The sequence below is a fragment of the Mustela nigripes genome, chromosome 9 (genome assembly GCF_022355385.1).
Source record: "Mustela nigripes isolate SB6536 chromosome 9, MUSNIG.SB6536, whole genome shotgun sequence".
Classification (NCBI taxonomy): Eukaryota; Metazoa; Chordata; class Mammalia; order Carnivora; family Mustelidae; genus Mustela; species Mustela nigripes.
The window spans coordinates 74,756,518-74,776,135 of NC_081565.1; the positions used below are offsets into that span (position 1 = coordinate 74,756,518).

The 19,618-nt window shown below is 44.1% G+C and overlaps 1 protein-coding gene across 3 annotated transcripts in view; it reads left to right on the top strand.

Moving 5' to 3' along the window:
- PRUNE2 (prune homolog 2 with BCH domain) overlaps positions 1–17,087 on the top strand; it is an 80,675-nt gene extending 63,588 nt beyond the window's left edge. For 2 of the 3 annotated variants that reach the window (XM_059411824.1, XM_059411823.1), the window contains 4 exons: positions 1,600–1,698; positions 4,696–4,731; positions 10,334–10,381; positions 14,291–17,087. In XM_059411824.1, the coding sequence (XP_059267807.1) occupies positions 1,600–1,698; positions 4,696–4,731; positions 10,334–10,381; positions 14,291–14,321 (214 nt within the window). In that variant the 3' untranslated portion in view covers positions 14,322–17,087. Of the gene's footprint in view, positions 1–1,599; positions 1,699–4,695; positions 4,732–5,258; positions 5,298–10,333; positions 10,382–14,290 lie in introns of all 3 variants that reach the window. The other variant, XM_059411822.1, reaches the window with a different exon arrangement.
- The last annotated feature ends 2,531 nt before the right edge of the window (positions 17,088–19,618 follow it).

A 19,618-nucleotide genomic window follows, 5' to 3' on the forward strand; every position in this document is an offset into this window, starting at 1 on the left:
ACTCTCTTTCTGTCTCAAATAAATAAATAAAATCTTTTTTAAAAATCCAATTATTAAGGATAAGATCAAGTTTTTCCTTCAACAACAACCAGTTCCTGTTCCTCCCTCCCTTCCCAGAGGCAAATTCCTAGATCAGTGTCAGCGGTATTTCATGTTGTTTTCTGTACATGTACACACTTCTAACATAATGTTTAGATGAGAGCTGTTTGTAATTCAGATTCAGCTACAGAACATGTTTTTGAACACTGGAACATCTGGCATGAACTCTCCAGCTAAAACTTAAAAGAAGAAAAAAACTAAAAATATTTAAGCTAAAACCTTAAGAAGTAAATGAGTTTACATATACTTTAAAAACAGATCAACCTTGGTAAATTCTGAAAGAACCAATGACAAAATTTTTGCTTGGTAAAAACAAATAAGCAAACAAAGCCAAACAAACCATAAGCCAATGACTATGGAGAGTGGCAGGAGCCCACCGGGCGCCATGCGATGTGTGGTTATGAGTGTAGACCCTGGGCGGGGGATGGGTGAAATCAGTGATGGGGAGTAAGGAGCGCAGGTGTTTTCAATGAACCCCGGGTAATGTATGGAAGCGTGAATCTCTCTATCTATAGTGGACCTGAAATGAATTTAACACTGTAGGTTAAAGAACTGGAGCTAAAAGAAAAACTTAAAAAAAAAAAAAAAAATGAGGGGCGCTTGGGTGGCTCAGTGGTTAATCCTCTGCCTTCGGCTCAGGTCATGATCTCAAGGTCCTGGGATTGAGTCCCTCATCGGGCTCTCTGCTCAGCGGGGAGCCTGCTTCTTCCTCTCTCTCTGCCTGCCTCTCTGCCTACCTGTGATTTCTCTCTCTGTATGTCAAATAAATAAAAATCTTTAAAAAAAAAAAAAAAGAGTGTAGACTCCAGTCAAACTGCCCGGGTTTGAATCCAGCCTCTGCCACTTACTGAAGGTGAGACCTTGAGCAAATATTTAACTAATTCCCTGTGTCTAGACTTTTCCTTATCTTTAAAAACAAAATAATGGGACACCTGGCTGACTCAGTAGAGTGTGTGACTCTTGATCTCAAGATTGTGAGTTCAAGTTCAGCCCTATGTGCAGCAGAGTTTACTTAAAATAAATGAAAAAGAATTTAAAAAGACCACTAGGAGCAACTTTTTAAAAGACAGAGAAGAAGGGGCACCTGGGTGGCTCAGTGCGTTAAAGCCTCTGCCTTCAGCTCCGGTCATGATCCCAGGATCCTGGGATCAAGCCCCACATCAGGCTCTCTGCTTGGTGGGGAGCCTGCTTTGCCCCCCCCCCCTCTCCACCTGCCTCTCTGCCCACTTGTGATCTCTCTGTCGAATAAATACATTTTAAAAATCTTAAAAAAAAAAAAAAGACAGAAAAAGTATAGCATCTCCGTCATTGGGCTATAAGAAGAAATCAGTGAGTTAATAAATATAAACCACTTAAAACAGTATCTGGTATGTTGTAGCTACTCAAATATGTAGTCTTTCTTTTTCGTAACTGCTAGGCCAAGGTGTTGCATTTTTCAGGCTTTAGGAGGGATGAAGTAGCCACTAATGGTATCTTTTTTCTTTTCTTTTCTCTTTTTAGTTCAAAATTCAGCAGTAAAATTAAATATGTCAGTAGCTTATCAGAACTCAGTGAGCTGATCCCAATGGATTGTATCCATATTCCAGAGAGCATCATCAAGTAAGTCTGGATGGTTTCCAAGATTGGTAAGAAATACTGCATGTTTGGAGAGGGAGGTTGGGAAAGAACTTTTTGGAATACTAGGAAAATGACATGATCTTCTATTTAAAATAAATATTGTGTTCCAATAAATAGATTTTTTTTTCTCATAACCCATAGAGAACTGTTCTGTTCTTTGAGATCCTTTCACACAGTCTTCTCTTGGGGTTATTGATTTTTGCTCACTTCACCTTGAATTTGGCTACCATTTGGGGGTCGGCGTGAAGGTAACATTCATCTGTGAACCTGTCACCTGTGTCTCCCACTCTCATAGACACCGCTGGGTCTGAGCATTGCTTTGGTTTCTGTATTGCCTTAGAGAAAGGAACGTACCCACGTGACCCTGGGAAAAGGGGAGGGGGGGAGGCTACCGTTTTCCTGTTTTGCCCTACATCCTTTTCCTTCACGGTTCCCTTCAGGTGAAAGGTAAGGCAGAGTGGTAGGTGGCGTGGTTAGGGAGGACCCCCTTCTTCAGGACAGGGTACTGTAGCTGCAGCCTCTTGGGAATAAGCATGGAGACTGAAGGTCCCTGAATCATGCTGTGAAAATAATAAGTAACAGTGAATACCAACCACTTGGAGCTGAGACTTAAAAATAGGGATACTGACAAATGAACCCTCCTTTTGGTTCATTGTTGCAAAGAACCATTGTTTTCTGTGGATCGTGCTTTTCTTCCACTGTGTCTGATTCACTCGTGTTTTTTTTGTTTGTTTGTTTGTTTGTTTGTTTTGCTTAAAAATAGGAGGAATTTAACCATGAGCTCAAAGAGAACAGATAAGGATGCCACCACCCCAACCCTGGCCCCTTCTTCCTCCATAAGATGGATAGCAAAATGGGCCTCCCGATTTGCACTTCCAAAAAAGAGTCCCTTGACTAAAAAAAAAAAAAGGAAAAGAAATTGGAAGGAAAGGACTCGCCTTTAGTGGCAATGCTCTGCCGGACATAGATATGCTTGTTTATATTATGTGCTTAATCTCCACAGTAAACCCCCTTCTACACATCGAGGAAGCGAATAGTAAAGAAACGTTACTTAGGCAAAGTGTAAGTAGGAGCAAGGATGAGACGGAACTAGAACTCACCATAGGTCGGCCTGGCTCCGGAATTCCCTTCCCCTTTTCTAGTAGTTTCCTCGACCTCCCTTAATGTATCTGTCTGAAGTCAAAGCTCAGAAACAAATGCATTTGGTTTTCCTTGTGCTGATTCGAGGTGAACACAGGATAGTGATTTGGCTCACAACTGCCCATTGGCTCAGCCGAATCAAGCAGTGTTTCTATCATGGTAACCATGGCTTCGATGCTCGTCAGCTTATGGGCCTCCCATACCCAGTCTACCTCACCGCTCTGTCCTGCTGCCTCAGAAAGGTGCATCCCCATCTCCAGAGCTGCTCCTACTCTTTTAAAAAAAAGTAACTGGAGGGGCATCTGGGTGGCTCAGGAGGTTACGTGTCTGGAAAAAGAGAAGGGAATGGGTGTTGGAGACTTAGCATTAGATCTGAATTTTCCTCTTGTCCCTGGAAGTCTCTAAGACTTCAGGCAACCTATTGAAACTCCATGTCTCAGTTGCAGCACCCAGAAAATGGGGAAGTAGGGAGCGATTCATAGAAAGGTCCCAAGGATTGAATGACAATGTACGTAATGCCTTCAGGAAGCCTCCTGGCCTCAGTTGGCAGTCCAGAATGTTATTTATCATACTGATGTTGCTGTAAGGGACGATCATCTGGAACCATTTAAATGAGAAGTTAAACATGTCCAGGGCACTTTTCATTCATCGCCACCCATCATTTTTCAAAGGTTCCCGTTCAGGAGAAGTTTCTTCAAGAGGAAGGGTTCTGTCTGGAAGAAATTGACAACCATGTGTGTCCTCCCCGAACCTCCATGTTTTCTCCTGTCTTGTGCAATCCGTGTTCTCGGCATGTCCGTTCTGCCACTCCTGTTCCCGGCCACCATTGTCTCATTTTCACATTATACCATTTTCAAATTGATACGAGCCATGGCCCCTTCCTGTTACTGAGTAACATTCAGGGGGTTTGGTCTTGGCCAGTCCCAAAACCAGTATTCAGCTAGGCTGGAGCCTGTCATCAAAGGGCTTAAAATGAGAGAAAAATGTGCCCAATCTGAATCCGATTTCTCATCACGGATTACAGTCAATTCTTGTTATTTGTGGCAGTGCTGTTCTAGAACCCTGAGTGGCGAATACCGAACCGTTGTTCCTAGGGGAAATCCGAGGCTAGATTTCTGCAAACATTTGGTGAATTTTCATGAGCCAGTTAATGCACAACCTTGCTCTCTCTGTGTTTCTGTCTAAAGACACCGTATCTGATATACATTGTTGACTCGCTAACATTGAATTCACGACCAACGGCGCCATAACTCCTGCCTAAACAAAGCCTCTGTAACACACATACATTCTCCATAAGGCTCCTCACAGCCTTCCTGTGCTGGGGAACACAGTCAGAGCCTAAGCACTATGCTTAGAGGCTGTTCTAAGTGGCAAAATCACCAAGAAAAAGCACAAACAAGGAAAACATGGCACTAAAGAGAGGGCTGGTAGAATGCCTATTGACAGCACAAGAGCCTTGTCTTATTCGATCTCAGCTGGGAATGTGCAAAACAAGGGACTCAAATATTTTGCCATCAGCGAAAGTCAGCAAGTGACCACAAAGGTGCCACGGTGTGCATTCTGGGGTTACAGATAAACATTTCATAAGTAGTCCAATTCGCAAACGCAGTATCTGCAAATAATGAGGATTGGCTGTCCATCATTCCGAATTCTAAATCATCGATTATATCCAATGTAAATAAGTCTACTCCCCAAAGGCAATTTGATTATTCCTGGGGGGCATGGAGGGGAGTTAGGCTTTTGCTCTCGTGTGTTGACTGTTCTTTAAACCATTTTCTCTGACATTTTCTCCATCTGTGTGCTCGTTCTCCTCAACGCATTCATTTTTTGTCTCGTAAGGTACGATGAAGAGAGATCTTATAAGAGAAGTGTGAGGTAAAATCTCCCGAGCTACAGTTCACGCTGGACCCTCTGTGTGTGTGCACCAGTGTCCTCCTCGTGGGTGACCTCAACATGCTACCAGAGCAAGAGGTCATTCTATCCGCTCCTTGTAGTCTACCATTCTGGGTCTTTGTCTTGTGTGTAAAGCTGTTGAGGTCAGCCTGATCTGCAAGCGAAACCCACTAAATCCGATCTGCCTTGACCTGGCCCAGGCTGCTAAAGCTCTCTCTAACTCTACCCCACAGACTGATGTGGATGTTTTTGGCTTTATCCAGCCCGCATGTTTCTCACCTCTTTGCAACTTTTAGGAAGGACTTTGCAAAGTAAACACACAGAAACACCGAAGGGGAGGACATGGCACCATGTCTAACGGGAGGAGCCCGTCTCGGTGCTCCAAAGGATGGTTTCTAAAAGCACATATGCTCCACTTATGTTTGGCTCCGCTTTGCCGGGTGACTCTCTCACGCTGTGCTTGCTTCTTTTTTGTTTCTTTTCTACACCGATAATTTTTGCTCGTGCAGACTGGATGAAGAACTGAGGGAAGCATCAGAAGCAGCTAAGTAAGACTTGGTTTTCGTTCAGCAGCTGGTGTGATGTTGGCTTGCATTTCAGGAATGATTTGGGAGGACCTGCATGCCTGGTGTTTTATTCCTGCATCCTGAAAATAATGCTGCACTTGAAATCTTCCCTTTGTCCCACGATAGATACAATTTCTGGTATTCCCACCACCATCTATTTTCCCCTGGGACCTTGGTCATCTTAAGGAATGCCTTTGTTACTGTGGTTTCTTTCTTTCTTTCTTTTTTTTCTTTTAATGTACATGCAATTTTTGGCACCACAGCCCAAGAACACATTGCCACATAACATAACATCACATGATTGTTAGATATTTTGAGGCCAACAAAAAGCTCACTAATTCATACTAATGGAGAGAAATGATGACATGTTGAAATTTGGAATATTTTTCTAGAACCAGTTTCACCACTCTCCGAGATTTTTTTAAGCACGTTATTTAGTGACTTGGAAGTATTGCTTAACAAAACAATGCTTCTGAGCTACTTGGATGAATAGGAAAAAAATCATTACTCACTATTATTAAAGTATAATTTTCAGAAAGGCAAAATCTTAACTTAAATGCAACTATGAAATGAATACATGCCAGTGATTTTATTCAACTAATTATTTAATAAAGAAACCAGTGAAGTGTTAAAACCAGCTCAAAGAACGTTTAGGAAACTAGATTTCATTGGGTGATTTATCAAGGAATGTTAGGATAAGATTATTGGTTTAGGGGTACTTGGGTGGCTTAGTGGGTTAAAGCCTCTGCCTTCAGCTCAGGTCATGATCCCAAGGCCCTGGGAGCCCCACATCGGGCTCTCTGCTCAGCAGGGAGCCTGCTCTCTCCGCACCCCACCCCCCTCCCGCCCCGCTTCCTCTCTGCCTACTTGTGATCTCTGTCTGTCAAATAAATAAATAAAATCTTTAAAAAAAAAAAAATGACTGGTTTAGGTACAAAATCATCAGTGTCCAGCAGGGAAATAAACTGTAAGGATTGTCTTTTCCTCACTGGACAGAAATTATTTGCATCTCTGTTGGACAAAAATTGTACAAGTTAACCTCTGCCCCCAAATAGCCCATAGACAAAAAATCAACTCAGCATTACTTTGAAAGAAAACCCAGTAATTTCCTCTTCTTATTTCCAAGTTCAAAAACTAATTTTTCTGACCCAATATGTCAAATGTAGACGAGCACTATTTGGAATGTTTACTATATTAAAGCTTCTCCATTTAAAATGTTGCTTACACTGTTAAATTCTATAGCTATTTCCCGTTTTAAAAGATATTGCAAAAAGAGAAACCCAGGCAACATCCAAACAGCTATAAATTCTGAATAAATAAGATTTTATTTTCTGTATGAGTATAAATGCCCATTCCTCCTGAGAACAATTCATTGAGATTTTTTTTTTCCTACAGCACATTTTCAGTGCAGGTAATCTCTAGAATTATTTGTCTGTAGAGCTGGTCTTTCAGGTTGAAATTCGAGGAAAAGGGCAACTTAGCTGACTCAAAAAAGCATGCTATTCTTCATTTCAGGGCTGTGGGTTCAAGCCCTGCATTAGGCATAGAGCTCACTTAAAAAAAAAAAAAAAAAAAAGACTGAAGTTAGTTAATTAGTTAATCAATTAAAGATTTTTGCCTTAGAAACATTGGCATTAATGTAGTTTCCTATTAAAATATTCCTACCTTTTAGTTTTCTTTCAAGATAATGGACACCGGCTTACACTTAACAATAAAAAGTATTTGAATTTCTACTCTAACAGAATCTTCTCAGTCTTTGACTCAAACCAGAAGTTGGAAAAGAAAAGAAAATTAGGAACAAAGGACCCAGATGTTGGCATAGCAGGCCCTGTTAGCATCTATCTGCACTCAATTTGCATGGTGTCAGGAGATTCCCCAGAGACAGAAAGAGCAAGGAGTTTCTCTTTCAATTTTTTTTTTTAAGGATGATAACTTATTTATAAAATTAAAGGAGGTGTTTTCGAGACTAAAGATTGAGGATAGGGGCGCCTGGGTGGCTCAGTGGGTTAAAGCCTCTGCCTTCGGCTCAGGTCATGATATCAGGGTCCTGGGATCAAGCCCTGCATCAGGCTCTCTGCTCAGCAGGGAACCTGCTTCCCCTTCTCTCTCCGCCTGCCTCTCTGTGTCCTTGTGACCTCTGTCAAATAAATAAATACTTAAAAAAAAAAAAAAAGACTGAGGAGAGGAAAAACAATAATTTTCCAGCCAAGCCCATTATAAACTCATATTGCTATGTTCTTTCCTTATTACCATAAATCTTGCCTCCTTCAATGGACTTTCCCTCCCTCCATATTTCTGCCCTTGCTGCTATCATTTTGGGTTTATTGTGTAGTTTTCTCTTCCGTCCTCCCCGAGCTTTCCGTCTCTTCTCTTCCCCACCCCCTCACGCTCCCTCCCCAGGCATCCACTTGGTGTCCGCTGGTCCTGAGATGACTTGAGCTCCTCCCCGACAGAAGCACCAAGTATGCCTAGTACATAATAGATGCTCCGTAAATTTCCGTTGCGTAAATTGATGAACGTGCATAAAATTAAGTTCATCACGGCGGAGCAGTGGTTCTCAGATTCCGCGCAGCAGAATCACCTGAAGCACTTGCTCTGACACGGTGTCCCCGCGTTCGGCTCAGAGCTCCTGAGTTGGCAGGCCCGAGAGTCTGTAATTCGGACCCATTCCTGGGACACCAAGGCTGCCCGGCTGAGCACCACGCTCCGAGAATCTGCACCTCTTGGGAGGCTTTGCTCTTGCTAGGGGTTCCGTGGGTAAGCTGCCTGACCGAACCCCCCTCTAGCTGATCCTCCTTCTTTTGATGGTGACATTACATGCGTGAGGACTTGAAATACATTTGCCCACTTGAAAATGGAAGGGGAGGGGCGCCTGGGTGGCTCAGTGGGTTAAGCCGCTGCCTTCGGCTCAGGTCATGATCTCAGGGTCCTGGGATCGAGTCCCGCATCGGGCTCTCTGCTCAGCAGGGAGCCTGCTTCCTTCTCTCTCTCTCTGCCTGCCTCTCAGTGTACTTGTAATTTCTCTCTGTCAAATAAATAAATAAAATCTTTAAAAAAAAAAAAAAGAAAGAAAATGGAAGGGGAAAGAACTTTCCTCTGTTGGCCCCGCAGAGGACTGCAATGCCTGGAAACCTAACCATTTCGGCCTACCAACTACAGCTCCTTAACTACCTTTCGGCCTCTGAAGTGGCTCCCACGCCCTTGGACAGACTCTGTAGGATGATTTGGGGATTCAGAAAACATGATCACTGCGACCTGTGGTTAGGTTCTTTCTATTAAGACACACCCTGTCCTTCCATGTGACCTCTACTTAAAAGCTTCAGGCTGGTTCTAACCAAAGGCAAACAGCTTCCTTGTCAGGGAACGAAACCTCTCTTTCTGCTGTTTTGCTTTATTTTCAAACGTTCACCTTTTCCCCATGTACTCACACACCAACTCTTAGCTGACTTTCAGAAGGTGATTTCTTCACGCTGAGTTATGCTTTCCTTAAAACTTGACATCTGTACAGGAAGGAAAATACGTGGGGAAGACTAGTTGTGTATAGAGAGCCATGCTTATTCTGAAACTGGTAAAGAATCCATCAGCCGCCGTTGAGCGACAGTATTAAATGGATTGTAAATTGCTGTTTTCATTGGAAGGAGTATGCAAAGTTAAAAGAGGAAAAAAAAAACGCAGAAAAGCTAGATTCAGAAGAATGCCTTTTCTTGATTCCATTTGCTAGGATTTCTAGCCAACTCTCAACTCTTGCCTCACTGTCCTTGTTCACTCAAGTTACCAAATAACGTCCATAAAAATACCTGACCACCAGGGAGAAGGGTTGGGGGTGGGGAGGGAGGCGGTCTGTCCTTCCCAGGGAGATGGCCTTCCACGATCTCAACTAAATGCCTGATGTGAGGAACTGACCCTCTTATGTTCAGACAGATGTATTATCTAATGAAAGAATCCACATTAGAAAAGGAACTCTTTCATTTAAAAAGAGCGTAGAGGGGCTCCTGGGTGACTCAGTCGATTGAGCATCTGACTCTTGGTTTTGGCTCAGGTCGTGATCTCAGGGTCCTAAGATCAAGCCCCAGGTCTGGCTCCGTGGTGAGCATGGATCTGCTTGAAGTTTTCTCCTCCTCCCCCAGCTTCCCCTTCTGCTCCTTCCCCTACTCTCATGCTCTCGCTTTCTCTCTTTCCCTCTCTCTATTTCTCAAATAAATAAGTAAAATGTTTTTTAAAAAGAAAAAGATCACAAAAATCTCTTTAAATAGTTTGTTTGCCAATCCAATATGACCAGAGGGGTCAAAGTAAAAGTTGAAATGTACTGATCAGAAAGTAATATAAAACACATGGTGAAATTTGCTTACAGAGGAATCCCACCAATACGGAAGATCAGAAGCTGCTAATATTACACCAAAAGCACAAACATTTTCATACATCATAAGAAAACTCATTTCATTATTTCATATAGTTACATTTTTCTTTCTGGACACATCCAGTTTAGGTTAATCTTAGGATTCCCTCCTATTACCTAAACATAGCTCGGCAGTATAGTAGTAAGTGTCCTATTATTTCTCTGTAACAGGGAAAGCTGAGACTGGCATTTTTTCTTCTAGTATCTAGGAAAATCCTCATTCTTGTGCAAAGTGAAAATTAACTTTTCGAGTGCAAATAAAATTAGGCTGCTTGAGAGGGACTGTCCTTTGTGTATAAAGTATGTTATTTGGGTTCCAAATAAAAATTTGCAATAGCATGCTCTCTGAATAAGACAGATTGAAAAGTCTGGAAAAAGTAACAAGACCAAAAGAGACCACTGGAGCAGTTTGGAATTTCAATCTTCCTTTTATGCTTCTAAATCATGGGCTGTTACTACGTTTCAAAACCAATGGTAAAAGAATCAGGTGCAGCTTTGTTCCACATTAGCAATGAGACAACATCAAACAGTTTAATATGCTGGTGTCTGGTGTGCTTTCAAAGTGGTAACAGTGCAGAAAATGTTTACCTGCTCCCTGTTTTGTTTTTCTCCTTGCACTCAGAACTAGCTGCCTTTACAATGATCCAGAAATGTCTTCCATGGAGAAGGAGTAAGAATTCACCATCCATAACATCTGTGTGGTGACTGGTAGCCTTGTATGGCTGGGCTCTGAAAGAAAACAAAAATACACCAAGGATTGGGTAAACTCGGTTCAGATGTTCGGCTCTCAGGTTCTCTACTTCTCACATCAGAACCTTATAAGAGAAGTGTGCCAGCTTCACACCGTCTCTTTTGTGATCACTATTACATTCCTCAAAGACAGCTTAAATCTAGTTGGCATTCCATTTTCTAATCCAAAAATGAGCAGAAAAGGAATATTAGAGCCAGATGTGAGAGCATTTGGGCAGAAGGAATGCAACCCAGCTTTCCGAATTACATCATCTATTTTAATTAGTGAAAGTTGGCCCTTCCTTTTGAACTTCCTATTGTGGTGGAGGGGGAGAAGAGGTCCTTGTTTGGAAAATTCCAGGAGACAGTGGAGTCTAGATGGAGCTTTAGGAATGAGCTAGTCCAGGGGGCCTCATCCTGGGAGAAATGGAAATCAAACAACGTAGTGAGTGCTGACCCCTAGCCCGGGTCTGTGTGAAAAGCCTCAGGCAGGTCACCTGACTTTTAGCCTCAAGATAAGCCTAGGAGGTACATTTTACAGCTGTGGAAAGAGTGGCCTAGAGAGATGATCGGACCTGTCCCACCTGTCCCACGTTTTACAGTTGTAAAAATGTCCCAGAGCTGGGAATTGGCATCTGCAGTTCGAGAGCCAGGGGTTTTGAAATCTGAGAGAGGTGGTCATCCTTCTGGAATGGCTGTGCAGCCTCTGATCTAACTTCGGTTAGACTGGAGAAGGACAAACTCAGTTGCCTAAGGGAACAGACTTGTCAGTTTCAGGGATTGAAGCGTGCTCCTCCCAGGGAACCTGGCCCTCCGGCCCAGGGCTGCTGATCCCATCTGAGTTGTGGAGAATTGAACGCAGTCCTACCCGGGAATTCAGAAGGGGCAAAGATGGGACTTAAACATGTCCGCTCCTGTGTTGTGTTCTCTTTGGACCTCCTTTCCCTCACGGTCCGAAGCAAGGATGGAAAATCATAGGGCAGCCCCTCTGCAGGGGCTGCGACCACCTGACAGGGCAGTTTATGGACCAAAAGCCCAGAGAGAAGGTCCCCACAAAAGAGTAAGGGCCCCCATAAGGGGACCTTTGGAAATCTCACAGCTATTTTTCTGAAGGTTTCACCTGTCCCACCCCTTTGAGATGAAGGCAACAGTTGCTTCAAGCAAACTGCCCCACCCAAGTTCTGCAACGCGCAAACAGTCCCTTTGGCCACCTTCATTCGTCCACAAATTTCCTCTCCCGCCGTAAAACAGCGCCCCCTAGAGCAGAGTCCTAGGCCTGCAGTCCTAGGCCCGCGCAGAGGGCTTGTCGCTCACCGGCCCAGGCTGTGGCATCTGCGGGCTTACCCACTCCGCCTGTCCTGTGTGTTCGGCTCCTTGGTTGTATGTAGGGCTCATGGGGTTGCGGGGAGGGCAAAGCACTGCCTTCTGCTGGGGTTCATGGCAGGGCTGGGCACGGGGGAGGGAGGAGATGCTGCAAAGGGTAACCTTACTTCCCACTGCTTAGAACAGACTCCACCTCGCTTCCGTTGTCTGCAGCCTGGTCTTTCCCAAGCCCTTCCAGGGCACCTGATCCCAGCGCAAAGGGGAAGATCCAGGCTGGGGGGCAAGAGTGGCCAAGAAGTTCTTACGCTCACTTCTAGCCCTGGATTTCTGGCTTTCGTTAGTATAAGAATAAGGGGCTTCATTTACCTTTGGCTCCTGCGTGGAAGCATTTTACCCCTTCTATAGCGAATATACGGAACGGACGACCTGTAAAGGCTGTTTCAAGCCGCTCAGTCAAGCCAAGATTCGAATGAAATGCGGCCCTCTCTTCTCCGTTTAGAGAAAGTTGGCGAAGTTACGCCTATACCCCATCTGCCTGCAGAAAACACAAGAGTCTGTGTTGAGCATTTAACAATATTGTCAGATACGTTGTTGAGGAACCTCGTTTGACACATCTGAGGAGCCAAAACGGCCTGTAGTTTCTATGTCTCCCTGGAAAGTTGCTTATAGAAATCTCAGCCCCCTGCTCACAAGGGAGGAATATTCCTTTTGTATTGTAATTCTGATTCAAGGTAAATTTTTCCCCCAAAGACTTCTGTTTTCAAAAGTATCTCCAGGTGCTTGTCTCCTCCCCTTTCAAGTTTGGATTTTATTTGTCTGTGTCCTAAAACTTGTGTATGCTTTTAAGGTATTTTTACATAAATAAAAAGTGTATCTGATCCGGGGGATGTGGTACTGCTTGGAGAAGCTTCAATTAGGAGGATTGCTGGTACCTTCATGGGTCTCACAGGACAACTGATGTCTCAAAAATTAATCATCATGTGGTTTCCTGTGTTTACTCAAAAATCGTCCATTTTTTACTATCTCTGGCTTCTTCCATAAACTGCGTAAATAGGTTTTTGTGTTTCAGTTTTTTGTTTACCAAGAGTTGAAGGGATACATTTCTAGAACCCAAGAAGGTTTACCAGAAAGTCAGCGTGGGGGCGCCTGGCTGACTCAGTTAGTGAAGCATGTGACCCTCGATTTTGAGATCATGAGTTCAAGCCCCACAATAGATGTGGAGATTACTTAAAAATATAATCTTTAAAAAAGTGGAAAACGAGGTATTTCAGAACGGGCATCCTGGTGTAAGTGTTCTGTTTGTTCTTGGATTTTTATCAGGGCCCCTTTCCAAAATACCCTGAGCTACTACCGCTAGTATTCTGCTGCAACTGAAGTCCCTACTCCTCCTCGCAATTGAAAACACTTGAGACTGAATCCTTAGCAAGGCTTGAGAGCGGTAGGAGTACTCTCTCTTACAGATACAGACATAGACATTTAGGCAAGATAGGAAACTCGGCCAAGGCCCCACTCTAATAAGTGGGAGCATTGAGGGCATTTCAAAGGAAAGCCATTTTGCACTCCTGTAAACGAAACGGGCAGACAGCCGGGGCTACCAGTGGCTTTACTGCAAAGCTGCACGAAGGAACCCGTCAGCTGCTACAGATCCCACCAGCAAAACACAGGAGACTGTGCCGTGTGCAGACAGAAGGGCCAGGAAGTCAGGTTCCCGCGAAATCCACAGATCTTTCCCATATCACCACTTTCAAAGGGTGTTTTTCTGTGTTCATGGCTGAAATTCTTCTTTGGAGCATCCTGGCCGGAACTTGCTTCTCTGGTAGGTGCCAGGAAGTTAGGCTCACTAATAGGCAGCAGAGAGTGGCCCCAGGAGGTCTTCAAGCTATTTTCTAGATAATTGGGAACTCACAAGACTTTCTTAAAAACAACCTTATCTTCGGTTATAAGAATCCATCTCGATCAAGTAGGCTAACCCCTTTGAAACAAATTCTTTGCCTCTAGAAAGCATTGTAGTTTGATTTTTATTTGGTGTTTTTTTTGGGGGGGGGTTGTTTTTTGTTTTATTTTTTGTTGTTTTTTTGTTTGTTTCATTGTTGACCCCTTTCGTGCAGTGCAGCACTTATCAGATATTTATTTCAGGCAGATGGCAGATTTGCCCCACAAGAGAACTAGGTAGATCCCTTTATTCCCCGAATGCAATAATGTTCCCTAGTCTACTTCAGAAACGAGCCCTCACACGTGTCTGTTGCCTCCCTAGATCATTTCAAGAGGCGTAAAATGCTTCCAGAAACAGCTTTGTTAAAAAAAAATAAACAGATTCCACATTTTAGAGAAAGCCTTGACAACGGGGGTTGTGGGGGGAGGTTGTGACTTACCAGGTTCTTCTGGCATAAAAAACTTGCATGATTTATTTTCAGTAAGTCCTTTGAGGGGGGAAAAAAAAAAAAAGCAAACACCTGCCACTCCAAATCATCCCTAAATGTTTTATATTGAGTTTCTCTTTGTCTTCTTCCTTCCCCCCCCCCCCAAGTATTGACCTGAAGCTAAAAGGAAAGCCCTAGTTGGCCGTGCTTGGAAGAAGAGGATTCTCTCCTGCTTTACGATTCTGCAACAGCCCATCCACCCGGAGGACGTGGGGCGAATGCTGCTTCTTTCCACTTTGCACTACCTGGTGCCATTCTAAATTTCTAAGGGGAAAAAACAGTAAGGGAATTTGTTTACTCTTCACGTATTTTATGAAATTGTGTGTATTTTCCTATTTTGCCAGTTACGTGCCTCAAAGATTTCAGTTGAACCTTAGCAAGACAATAGGACCTTCCGTTCCAATATCCTGTCAACCCTTGGTGCGCTGTATCTCCTCTTAGACTGGTCTTGACAGATCAGATACCTTCTGTCCGCTCTTAATCATGAGCGAGTTCGTTTCCGGAGATTAGCTGGATTTCTCCTTGGTGATCATTTTAGGTTTAAAATACCTGGGGCTCGGCACTCCCCAGGCAAGTTGTCCCCCGTGGAACTCCGCTTTTAAAACCCTCGGCTCGCTGAACACAGCTGTAACCAGATTCAGGTGTGAAGTCACCGTCAGCTGAGTGTACCCCCTTGGGTCTTGCCCCGTGAATTGTCTGTAACGTCTCAAAGGGACCCAGATTTTCTAATTCACATCAGGTTTATTTTAGTTATCAAATCAGGCGTCGTGTTTTCTGTGAATTGGCCTTCTCAAAAATCATCATTTCTCCTACGAACGTTGAAGACCTCGACGCTGAGAAGCTTGAGGAGGGATGGTGGCGTTTTTTGCTCGTTCTCTGTGTTTCACTCTGTCAGCTTGGTCCAAAATGTTCCGTTGCGCATGCCGAGGACTCGAGTGTCCGGCGGTCTGCTCAGAAATTCATTGTTTCGGAACCTTCATTTATCTCAAGTTCTCTCTCACGGGCGTTACAAAAAGCAGTCTGCTTTCAGTCACTTTCATCTGATCGGAGGTTTAACATGAAATAGGAGTGTGGCCTCTCATTTGCAAAGTTCCTCTGCGGAGTCTTCACGCGCCCTTTAAAATACCAACGTGTTTTCAGACCCGCGGGCCTCTAGCAGAGGGGCTGGCAAAGGCCTGGGTAAATGGAGCACACTACCTGTTTCCACATGGCCTTCCCATTAAGAATGGCTTTCTCATTGGGGTCGAAAAACATTTTTTTAATATTTTATGGACACATGAAAATTACTCAGATTTCCGTATCCATGGAAACACGGCCACACGAATTGGTGCCCAAACTCTCTGGGGCTACTTTTCCATCTAGCAGCCGCAGAGACAGCAGACTAGGAGGCCCACAAAGCCGGAACTATTTCCTTACTAAAGTGTTAGACCAGGATTCCCGCATGGGCTGCGGGGGTGGCTACATCCAGGAGAGACGTCCACGGCCCTTGAGTCCTGGGCATCCTGCATTTTCAAATGCCTTGAGGTAGACCTCTTTGTACAGGTGATGGGATGTGGCTGACACCATTCGCTTCATGTCTGCCTCCCACCCACCTTCCAGATGTGTGCGCATACACACAGGTCAGCGCTCCTTCCTCCACAAGCCATACTTAGCCGAGTTCCCCTCTGTGTCCCTTTCAGCCAAGCCTCTTGTGGAACTGTGTTCTTTTGGGTTTCCTCCCTTTTGACCTCTGTCTTGTCCAATAGAAAAGCCCTCGAACATATGCTCTGTCTGTGCCCAGCTCCACCCTTGGAAGCCCACATTATGCCTCTCCTGGAGCTCAGTGTTGACATAAGACCAGTGACCTAACATTTGCAACGTTCACCCCAAGACCGCCGTTGGCCTAGCACGGTTACTGACAATGCTCCCTTTTGCTCAGCTGTGTCCCATTTTGGAGAATGAATGAAGCAGCACCCCTAACCACAGAAAGGCATGAAGAAGGCAGGGTTGTGTTTAGTTGGTGCAATCCTGAGGACACAGAGCTCCTCACAGGGGAGTCTTCTTGTAGTCAACCAGACATGGCAGTGGTCCCACCGTTCACATTTCGCTTGAGCTTGTCTTAGCCTGTTCACGGAGAACCACTCAGGTGGTCTTCTCTTGGAAGCTTCATCTTCCTACATGGAAATCGTGAACTTCTCTTCCAGTCACTGATTTTGTTTGGGTTGTTCCGTGGGCCACACCGCCATTCCGATAGGCATCTGCCATTTTAGTCTCTTAAAAAGATGCATTAAGTGCACGTGCTAGAGAAAAGCCACTCTGTAGATTCTGTCCAAGTAAGTAGAATTCTAGAAGAATCCTGAACAATGAATCCCTAGGCAGATAGGTAGACAGAGGTAAACACTCACATCAGTAGCTAGCTAGCTCTTGCATTCTGAGCATTCTTGCTTTGGTGCTGACTTCTGGGGATGGTTTTGCACTTTTCCTATAGGTTTGTAGGTCAGGGAACCGAGGGCTTTGGGGCAAATCCCAAGGGGGCAACTGCTGTCTGCGTAAGTTCTTGATTCACAAAGAACATAAATCTACTCAGAAGCTACCATTGAGGAGAGAAAGAGGGTGTCAGGGCAATTGCCAGGGGTGGGGGAAAATCCTGAAGTTCCTCACTGAAGCCATACAATGTTTTGTGGGGTCACCTCCTGAGACAGGCTCCAACATGTGTGAGAAGTCACTACTCTAAGCTTTCGTGTTACTAAGCTGTCATTTTCAGTATTTGGTTACAGCATCACGTTTATGCCTCCTCTAATCACAATGCCTCTGTAGTCTGCTCCCTTAGACACATTTAGATGTGCACAAACTAATATTTTCTATATTTGAAAGTTTTTCTACCATGTATCAGATTGCTCAGAATAAAGTATCTATTAGAGTCTGTTTTGGTAAATAAATAAATAATTTATCCCTAAATAGAGTGGATTCATAATATAAAGATATGTAACAACACCATATTAAAAAATTATATATATATATACATATATATATAGCCTCTCTGTATGACTCAGAAATAAAAACTGATTCTGCAAGTCATGGGCTTTCTTTTCTCTCTGTCAGCGAGAGTCTTTCTCTAGCTTTGCTTCTGCCGAAGACCATGTGTCTGTCCGTACAGCTTGGCACTTGGTCCTTGAGGACAGTACTAATTTTGGCTTCCGTGGTTCCTTGATTTGTGTCCACTTCTCCTTTCTCTGTCCTTGGCCTTTGGAGGGCATGTATTTAAAGTCAAAGTACATTAAATGGCATTTAAGTTTTAGTTTTGGGTTCCCCCACCCTGCCAGCCACACACAGACACACTTTGACAGCCTTCAGGCAAAATCAGACTTGGGAATTAGCCATGTGCCTTTAAAAAAAAAAAAAATCTAATAAGCAAATGTATTCCTCTGCTTCTCCAAGAGAGTTTGGAGTAATCAAATGAGCAGCTGCTCTACAGGAAGTGAGACTTTGCATGTTCTCATGATGCAGGAATGAGTCACTATCCCGATGAGTGGATATTGTCCTCTACCCAGTGAAGGTAAGAAGGACGAGAGGAGGTAGAGCCATGACTATGGTCTCAAAATGAAGGGCATGTTGCTGGAAGGTTAACTGTTCTATTCGTCTCCCCCTTTTCCCTAACTATGGGAGTGGGAACTGGGGACCGGCTAGGAGTCCAGCACTGGGGGAGAGCATGAGTAGAAATGTGGTGAGTATGCTCGGTGACACTCTACAGCTGGTCGAAAGCAACAAACCCCACATCCATAGAGCCACACTAACAAGGTAGAGTGGAGAAAGGAAGAACAACTCAATACAACTCAAAAAACTCAATAGGGCCTTTATGTAACACCAACGCTACGTATTCTGCAAGATGCATGCCTGTGTCGGGATTTAGCATACTCATTCGAGTACAGACTGGCGCTAGGAGGAGGGATCCAGGATGAAGCTGGGGGCCTCGTTAAAAAACAAAATAAAAAAGAGTATGTTATGCGCTGAAGTGAAGAGCAAATAAAATAAAATCTTTAGCTTTCAGTCCCTGGTCACAGAAAAGCTGTGTCAAGGCATGCCGCGTCTCCTAAGGGCTGCTTCTTCCGCAGCTTCTCTTGCAGTTGCACCATCTCCCTGTGTAGGCAGCATCTGTGTGCTTGTCAAGAGCCACCCCGGGTTTCATCGCCCAGTAGGACCACAGAGAGTTTAACTGAGCTGGAATCTTTTGGTTGTACATACCACTCCTCATCCTGCTGTGGGCTTTACAGAGCGAAGAGACTTGTGCAAGGCTAATCTTTCTCTGGAGTTTCACTCACATTCATCCGAAATAAGTCTCTTGGGCCAGCCAAATTATTTCTTCGCCATATATGATCATTTTAACTTAGATGGCAGACACTCATCACTGCCAACTCCTATCTCTCTGGCCTTACCCCTTGTAAGAGTCTTCCACCCCTGATGCTTAATCATGACCTCCTCGTGAAAGTCTTCCACTTTCAGTCGGTGAACTAAATTCCCATTTTTCGCCTATCTTTGTTCTCTCTTGTTGCCAAACAAATTATACTCGATTCTCCTTATTTGGGGTAGTTCTGTCCTATAAAGTCACTGAGAATGCTGAATTAGCGAATGCTGACCCACTGCTCCTCACTTACAGGGTCAGGCTCCTATGAGCCGCTGATCGTGTTGTTTCTGTGAACTGATCAACACAACCTTGTTCAGTGTGTGTTACTGCATCAATACACTTTAATGTATATTGTCGCTTCATAAACATCAAATTCACAGTCAACAGCCTGGATGTAACTCATGCCTGAATGAAGCTTATCTGGTATGTGAATTTTCTCCATACGGAGACATTCCTGTGTTTAGGAACAGTAGCGTTTCTGCTCTATGCTTGGGAACCGTTTTAAACAGTGAAATCAACAAAAATCACAAAAATGCACAAAACATGGCACTAAATTGAGCATGAAAAGTATACTTGTTTACTGTATGAACTGGAACAAGAAGCAGAAACTTGCCTTGTTTGACCTCAGCTGGGAGCATGCACATCAGGCAACCCAGAGTTTTCACAATTCTGCATATGTCCACAAATAACCATGAAAGCACCATGAGTCTTGATTTTGAGGTTACGTATAAATCTGAGTGAGGAGGTAAACTTGCAGTGTGGAATCCTTGAATAATGAACATTCACTGTATGCCAAAATTCAACGACCTGAAACAACAGTTTCTGTGGATTAAAAATCCAGATACGTCTTAGCTGGTGCTCCATGCCCAAGTCCCACAAGCTGCAATCACAGTATGGACCCAAGGCTCAGGCAAGGCTCAACTGGGACCGAATCTGCTTCCAACTTCATTTACATGGTTGAGGGCAGGGTTCAGTTCCTCCAGCGCTGTTGGACTAAGGCCTTCATCCCTTGATGGCTGATAACTGGAAGCTGCCCTTAGTTCTTTGACTCCTG